General features: G+C 46.1%; 1 protein-coding gene across 12 annotated transcripts in view; it reads right to left on the reverse strand.

Annotated features, from left to right (window-relative positions):
- The window catches only part of Fgfr2 (fibroblast growth factor receptor 2), a 105,423-nt gene extending 97,145 nt beyond the window's left edge, over window positions 1-8,278 (reverse strand). For 6 of the 12 annotated variants that reach the window (XM_042701417.1, XM_042701416.1, XM_042701415.1 and 3 more), the window contains exon 1: window positions 7,994-8,278. In XM_042701417.1, coding sequence (XP_042557351.1) covers window positions 7,994-8,159 — 166 coding nt within the window. In that variant the 5' untranslated portion in view covers window positions 8,160-8,278. The remainder of the gene's footprint in view (window positions 1-7,993) is intronic. The other 6 variants (XM_042701411.1, XM_042701410.1, XM_042701409.1 and 3 more) reach the window with 1 other exon arrangement.
- Window positions 8,279-8,540: the final 262 nt, after the last annotated feature.

An 8,540-nucleotide genomic window follows, 5' to 3' on the forward strand; every position in this document is an offset into this window, starting at 1 on the left:
AGTATGGCCAGGACAATCCCCATGTGCTAAAGGCTCTGGTCCCCAGCCTGTTCAGCAGTGAAGCATGCATGCTACACCCACCTAACCAAGCCCGAAACTTCTTCTCCATCATTCGTGTGTGTGTGTGTGTGTGTGTGTGTGTGTGTGTGTGTGTGTGTGTGTGTGTGTGTGTGTGTGTGTTCCAGTCCTAGGGTTTGACTCAGGGCCAGGGCACTGTCCCTGAGTTTTTTTGCTCAAGGTTAGAGCTCTGCCGTTTGAGCCACAGCTCCACTTTTGGCTTTTTTTAGTGGTTAATTGGAAATTAAGAGTCTCACAGGTTTTCCTGCCTGGGCTGGCTTCAAACCTGATCTTTAGATCTCAGCCTCCTGAGTAGCTAGGATTATAGGTGCAAACCGGCTAGTGCCTGACTATACATAAGACATTTTAAAGTCTAAATTGGTAGGATAGGACGGGGTTGGGAGGCGGGGGAGAATGACTCAAATAGTAGAACTCTTGCAAGCCTAAAGCCCAGAATACAATCCCCAGGATACAATCCCCAGGATGGCAAAGTAAAAAGGCTGGAGGAGGGATTGGTCTAATTCAGAGCCTAGAACTGTTTTCTATGTAAATGAATGTCAATGGCCACCCATCAGCATCAGAAGACTTACACTGTGTATTATAGGATAAGCACCTGGAAACATTGGTTTTGAAGTTACTCTCACAAGGAGGTGGGTGGAATAGGGAAGAAGCCAGCAGTTACCATCTGGGCCAGGCTCTGCAGAGGAGCTTTAAATGCTATTGGCATTTAATCTACATATTCACCTTCAGAGGCATTAGTTCTGAGCCTCAAAGAGTACATCTACTTTGTCTGAGGTCATAGTGGAAACATTTAAGCCCAGCTCCCTAGGCCAAGTTCCTCTGTGCATTCACATCTGCAGAAAGCGCATCATACCACCGTTCAGAACAACTTGGTTCATTTCTACTTAAAAAACAAAAGCAAAACTCAGAGCCTGGCACTGGTGACCCCCTCCTGTAATCCTAGCTACTCAAGAGGCTGAGATCTGAGGATCTCATGTCTTCAATCTCATGTCTTCAAGGACACATTAACAACCAAAACAATCAACAACAACAAAAATCTGGAAGTAGAGCTATGTCTCAAGGGATAGAGTGCTAGCCTTGAGCAGAAAAAGCTAAGGGACAGCACTCAGGCCCTGTTCAAGCTCTAGTACTGGCGTATACACATGCACACAGAAATCAAGTACAGAATTTGGATTCTTAGTCTTTCACTGGCTCTAAATTTGAAACCATTGCAGCATCTAGGTTATATATTAAGTAGTGTGCCTGCTGCAGTGAGCTAAGACAGCAACAAGTCCCACTACTTAGTGGAAATCCAGAGGCTTAAGGCAGGAGAGGAAGGCTCCTTGAAGGCAACACAGGACTTCAGGTTAATTCCACTGTCAGCTGATGATATGAGTTAGAAGGTGTTCAAACTAGTTTAACACTAAACCCACCTGCTACAAAGATCTCGATATTCAATTAAAATAGCAACAACCTCACATCACATTTACCTTTTTCAATGTCTGGGTAGTTTAAAAACACTACAACTGGTCACATATGAGGGGAAAAAAACAGTAAACCATCATGTGTAAAAACAGATCTGCATGTTGAAATTTAAAGTCCTGTAGAAAATAATCCTGACAATATATGCAAAGTTTACTCATGTTAGAAGAGCTCAAATTGAGTCGTTTCATGAAAAAGTACTACATAGATGTACAAACAAATACGTCCTCAGTTCCAGTTCCTGAATCTATACGCATTTTCCATATAAGCTATTTTTAACCTCTTCATAAAACATGTTCACTATAACCTGAAATTCTATATGTGTGCATTCCATTCAGAAATGACATGGAATTTACTTTTTTTCCATTGGACAAGAGGTTGAAAGGAGAGGACCACACAGCTTCATTCCCGAACTCAGTCTCGTCAAAGGCAAAAGAGATTTATTTTTATTCTTATGGTGTGGCCAAAGTCCACAATGGGATGGAATTACATATGGTAGTCCAAAGCAGAGAAAAATGACACCTCCAACATCTTCAAACTCTATTGTGGTCCAAGTTTTCTGAAACCAAAATTAGCAAAACTCTAGAGCACACCTATTTTCCTTGACACACACTCTACAAAGGATGATCATGGTTTGTCTTCATCATTAAATACATTCATGTAGAAATATATAAGTGGTAGAGATTTAGGTGTATATATATATATATACACACACACACACACACACACACACACACACACACACCTTCTGGCCACCACAAATGGGGCTACCATCTTGGATTTTCTATCATGTCCTAAAAAACAATAGTAACAGTAAATGGTCAGAGCAAGGGGAGGATACTGTATATGAAATGTGTGTGGTCTCTGTTGATTTCAAAAGGAGAAACCACCCAAGCAAGGTGCTGAGCAGTCTCCTCAAAAGAACTTGGCCTTGAGCACCCTTCTCAACCCTCATAATCCTCACCCAAGGTCAAAGCTGTCACCTGACTGAATCCCTTTGGATCTACCTGTCCTATAGCAGACACAATCAGGCAGTTGATGAAAAACTCGAAGCTTCATATGAAGACAATTATTTTCCTCAAAAGAGAACTAAAGTTGTACCTAACTTTAAAGCTCACATTTGAGCCAGGTGCCAGTGGCAAATGCCTATAATCCTAGCTACTCAGGAGGCTGAGATCTGAGGATTGTGGTTCAAAGCCAGCCTCAGCAGAAACGTCTGTGAGACTCTCATCTCCAATGACCGCCAGAAAACTGAAGAGGTGCTGGGGCTCAAGTGGTAGAGCCCTAGCCTTGAGCTCTAGAGCTCAGGGACAGCGCCCAGGCCCAGATTTCAAGCCCTAAAACCAACAAATAAAAAACAAAAACAAAAAACTCACATTTGAGAGCCCCTAGCAAGACAGAGCTGGGCTCTTAAGGTTTGCTCCTCCTAGACAAAGCCATCTTGGATATGAATGATAATGCTGGAGTAGAGTTGCTCAAAAGCTGCAGTACCATCAGCTGAGACCACACATTCAGCCCTTACTTTAGTCTCACCTGTTAGCCACATAGAGCCTCTGACACCATTGCTGTCAGTTAAAGGATCATGACCCAAGATGGCAAATCAGCAAGACTTGATGAGCAACACCAGGCCTTGGCATGCTAGAGAATCAAAAAACAACTGTGCACTGGTAGCTCTCGCCTGTAATCCTAGCTACTCAGGAAGCTGAGATCTGATGATCACAGCTCGAAGCCAACCCAGGCAGGAATGTCCATGAGACTCCAATTGACCAGTAAAAAGCTAAAAGTAGGGCTGTGGCTCAAGTGGCATAGTGCCAGCCTTGAGCAAAACAACTAACAGCCAGTACCCAGATTCTGAGTTCAAGCCCTAGTACCAGCAGGCATGCATACACGTGCACACGCATGCACACACACACACACAAAGTACAGCAGACAGGACATTTCTGCACAGCCACAGATGATCCACAGGACGAGGTTTATAATATCCTGCAAACTTCCCCCAAAAATAATTTCTGAACTACCTACCCGGACACCCTGCTAAGAGTCAAAACAAGTGAAGGAAAGCAGCGACTGCCGCATTTGCTGTCTCCTGTAACATGTGGGCACCCCAAGACAGATTTCCCATGCCTTCCTTTCAAGACTAAAATTAACTTAGGCAGAAATGGAAAAGTAAGATGGACTGATGAAAGAAGTCTGGGAGCTTTTCACAATCACCCTAAGTAAACAGCAAAACAAACAAACAATGTACAAGCAGAAGGGAGATTGCATGCTTTTCCCTGAGAATGTGAACATTAAACAAACTCTTCCTGTTTAATAAACATCACTCCAGTTATTTCATAACCATGAAATTATTCATTAAGTCTGATAGCCGAGCCATCTCCTGTTGCAGATTATTTCAATTCTCACCCTCAGCAGGGACTGAAAAACTGGAAAGGGTTTTCAGATATGAGCTGGTAGGTTTTGTGCATAAGTAACTGTTCAGCCTTTTAACAGGTTAAAATAAACAGGCAACACCACACACACACACACACACACACACACACACACACACACACACACACACACACACACACACACACACACACACACACTTCAGACCAGAAGGAGCCAGTACGGAAATTTATACAAATACCAATTCTCTGGGCTTGGCAGATTTTTTCTCTAGAAGTAATATTAAACACAGCTCTTTGTCTATGAATTGTGAAATACTTTATATACTAATAAAGAATGTGTACTTCATTGTGTATTTAACTACATAAGCCTGCATTTGGTTTAATTGACCAAGAATAAGCCCTTGTTCCTTAGCTAACTATCAAGTTACAGTCAACTCTTAAATATTAACACACATAGTAAGGAACAAAAATACCCATGGCATTTTAAATCACTCCCTCGTAGGATGCACATATATTATTCTATTCTTTTAACTTGCAGTTTACTGGGAATGGGGGATATTGTAGTGTTTATGGTACTTTCTAACAAAGCACTTAAACCACCCAGGAAAAGTGATTAACGGAGGTTTCTGCACATCCTATGCTCCGTTTTTCACTTTGGACCAACTCCCATTGGTCCAGGACAGCATTCACCCTCAGGAGATTTCCCCCAAAAAAGTAATTTAAAAAAAATTTTTTTAAGCAGGCAACCTACTGTTCCCCAGGTTGTGGCCTTTCAGAATCCCAGGAGTGGGGGGGGGGTGGTAAGTAATTAAGGTTTGGGGTAGAAAAGCCCTTTTATTTTAGCTCCCACTGGGCTGGTGTAAACGAAGATCCCCTAGATGTCAACAATGGCTTAATTAACCAGAGGAGGTGACACTGTTGGGAAGAATTTGAAAGTAAGAGTTCTCCCTCATCTATAATCATCCTTGACTCCACTCCAAACATTCAGAACATTCATCCACAGATCAGTACCTGGCACTGAGAAGAGCCCCTCCACGCCCTGGAACAATGAATGATCAATTGGAAACAATCACTTCAAGCCTGCAATATTAACAAGTAAAATCTTCAGGAGACTGAGTAGACCCAACCCTGGATAACACACACAGTGATCGGACATGACAAGATGCCATGTATGCATGATGTCACACAGAGCTGAGAGAACTAAGTGTAACTCTTCCCCCAAAGAGCCAAAAGACAGACCAGCCTCCTTCCAGGAACCTCTTGATCACATCTCTCTCTGGTCCAATCCATATTATCTAAACTGAGCCTCCAAATGAACAAACCAGAAAATTTTCCAAGATAAGACCTCAGGAGGTCAAAGGTGAAGTTAACAGTTGCTATAGCTACACTAATGAACAGAGAGATGGGCACAGACATACACACACACACACACACACACACACACACACACACACAAATTCAGCAGCAACCAGGGCCTACGCGCGGGGGGAGGGGGGGGGGGCTGGGGGGGGCGGGCTGCTCTAGCTGAACTCCAGGTATTGAAAAAAAAATTACATCAAAGCTCAGCAAATAGAGCTGGGAATGTGGCTTAGTGGTAGAGTGCTTCCCTCACATGCATGAAACCCTGGGTTTCAATTCCTCAGTAACACATAAACAGAAAAGGCTGGAAGTGGCACTGCGGCTCATGTGGTGGAGTGCTAGCCTCGAGCAAAAGAAGCTCAGGGACAGTGCCTAGGCCCTGAGTTCAAGCCTCAGGACTGGCCCAACAAAAACAAAAAAACAAAAAAACAGCAAATAAACTGGTCTTCAAGCTCAAATCTGATGGAAGTTGCTAGAAGACCAGACTAAGCAAGCCCAAACCCCACAGAAAACAGGCTCAGCTGCCTCCCCCTCCAAGAGAAACTTCACGTTCTGCATGTTTCTCAACACTGGCAAATGGACACAGCCAGTGCAAAGGCTGGGACAAGGGACCCAGGAGGACCCCTGTTCCTAGCTGACTGGGGCTGTGACCACAGCGATGACCACACCGATGCTAAGCATGCCGCCACCTAACCTTCAGGTTCACATCAAGGGAAACACAAGCACTAAATACCAACCTAGAGGCCAGAGACCATCGACCCCGACCTTCCAGCGACCAAAAAGGAAACAGAGGTGCAGAAGCTCCAGAAACTGCTTTTCTAGACCCTCCTCTTCATAGAGCTTGGCACCTTCCCCTCACACATGACTTTCTGATTATCTCACGCCACTATGGATACAACCTCTTGAGATCTCTGGACTCAGGAAAATGCCTCAAAGGACACTGAAGCAGAGGACCTGTGAGCCCAGGTCTGTGCACATTCACGTCCCTGGAGGCTCCGTTGGGGAGTCTGCTTTCAACATGTTCAATTATTGGGTATTGATTCCCACTGCTCCCTCTTATCTCTCACCTGTCTCTCCCAGCACGTACAAATATATTTTAAACTTCCTCCAATAATCAAACTCAGTAAAACAGCTCCTCCAGGACCATTTTATACTTTCCACTGAAATAAACTCACAGTAACTCTTGTCCTGAAATGAAAAATGACAGGTTTCCATACACACACACACACACACACACACACAACCTGTCCCTAAAGCCCACACTGTAGGAATTCTTTCATTAGGGCCGAGCCCCTTCCTCAAGGGGAAACTAGTAACTAGGGGAATATCTATTTTAATTATTGACTAAAATTAAAGGAATACAGGCCTGGCTTGCAGGAACTGGAAACCTCTCCCCTCACTTTAAGCCCTTAAAAAAAAAAAATGAACTCACCCTAGTAAATTACATTCATCGAGATGTCACAGCCCAAGTCACAAAGAAGCTGCAGCCTGAACAAGCCTAAACACAAAATTCCCGCCTGAGCTTCCCTTTCTGAAAGACAGGCAGGCAGCGTGCAGTCACACCTGGCCTTGTTAAAGCAATTGTATCTCCATGGAGCCAAAACAGTTCCCAGGTCTCACAAGGGCACCTGGTGGACATGACTGGAGAGCCATCTTCTCAGGCTCTCACCTTGGATGGGTCCAGCCCTGGTTGGCTCACGAGGCTGAGCTTTCTGTTCCTTTTCAGCTGACAGCTCTGGGTACCAGGTGGCTGATGCATTCGTCCCCCGCCCGGTCAGCCGGCCAGACACCACTCAAGACCATGCAGGCTCCAGAGCCCAGGCCACACCAGGTGGGCGCTCGGCAAACAGGTTCATTAAGTGGCGATGAGTGCTGGGATCTGCCGTTTTACGCTCGGATTACCACATGGAAAATAACTCGACTACCAATATTCCCTACTGATGACAGATTTCAAAGCTTCACCAAGCAGAAGCGAAGCTAACGAGAGTGTCTTCTAAAGACCTGAGGGGCAGATTCCAGATTTGGTCCAACGAGTGCTGCGTTTCAGCCTGGTGTCACCCGCCCAGCTGGCCGGCTCTGGCCTCTGCCATCAAGTCTCCAAAACCGAAATTACCTGTGTGTGCCCTGTGACCTCTCAGGGAAACCCCTTGGTATATCTACATCCAAGTCTCCCTAAAATAGAACCTGCCACTCTGGGACTCACTGCTGTAACTATTATGAATTACAAAGGCTTAAAAAAAAAAATAGTCTAATAGGCTGAACTTCAGAAGCTGCTACTCTCTTCCAACCTTGAAAATAAAATGTCAGCATTTCAGAGGTGGGCTACGTCTCTTAGAGGTTCCTTTTGTGAGTTGGCTCTACCCTGTGAGCAGGGCTCTCCCTCCAGAGACAGCTACGCGGAGGCCGGGGCGCCAGCCTGCCATCATGCCAAGACACGAACCCCCTCGGCTCTCCTGGGCACTCTCTGAAGAGCATTTGCCATCGCCTCCTCACCCAGCACAGAGAAACCCACACCCTGAAACCACCTGGGCACGCTATTATGAGGGAGTGTTGGGGGGGGGCCTCAGCATCCTCTCTCCTTGCTCCCCTAGAAGGGGAACTGATGCCGAAACAGGCTTTCCCACCAAGTACCATCCCCCCCCCAAAAAAAACCTCCAAACTTGGTACCCTAAAAGTAAAAGAAAAAAAAAAAAGAACTCACTTACCTTCTGGCTCTAACGTGGTATCTTCAACTAAACTGAAGGAGGGCCGGGCCAGGGACAAGGTTGCCATGGTGACCGCCACCAGGCAGATGAAGCGACCCCAGCCGACCATGGTTCCGGTGCCAATCCCCGGTCCTCTTCCATATCTCCACGTAGACGTTAATCCCATCTGCACACTTCCTCTAGGAGCATGGGCCGCCAGCAACGCCTTCAGCCCAGCTGGGGGCTCAAGAACCAGGGCGCTGAGGCGGCAGCGGAGCGCGATGCTACACTCGGGGCTGGGGCTGGGGCTGCCGCTGCTGCTGCTGCCGCTGTCGCTGCAAGAGATGAGGTGAGTGAGTGCAATCTTCCCCAGTGCCAGCTCTCCTCAATCCAAACGGACGACTGCCGCTGGTCAACCCTCAAACGTGCACGGCGTGAGCTCTTTCCATCCTCACCTGGGAGCCCTCGGTCAGACAGGTCCACCGGGGGCAGAAACCCTTGCTCTAAGATTCAGGCAGGTACTTGCTGCCAGCCAGCTCAGCTAGGCAGGGATCTCTTCCAGCTAACT

This window comes from Dipodomys spectabilis, unplaced genomic scaffold, assembly GCF_019054845.1.
Source record: "Dipodomys spectabilis isolate Male_0828 unplaced genomic scaffold, ASM1905484v1 ptg000289l, whole genome shotgun sequence".
NCBI classification, from domain to species: Eukaryota; Metazoa; Chordata; class Mammalia; order Rodentia; family Heteromyidae; genus Dipodomys; species Dipodomys spectabilis.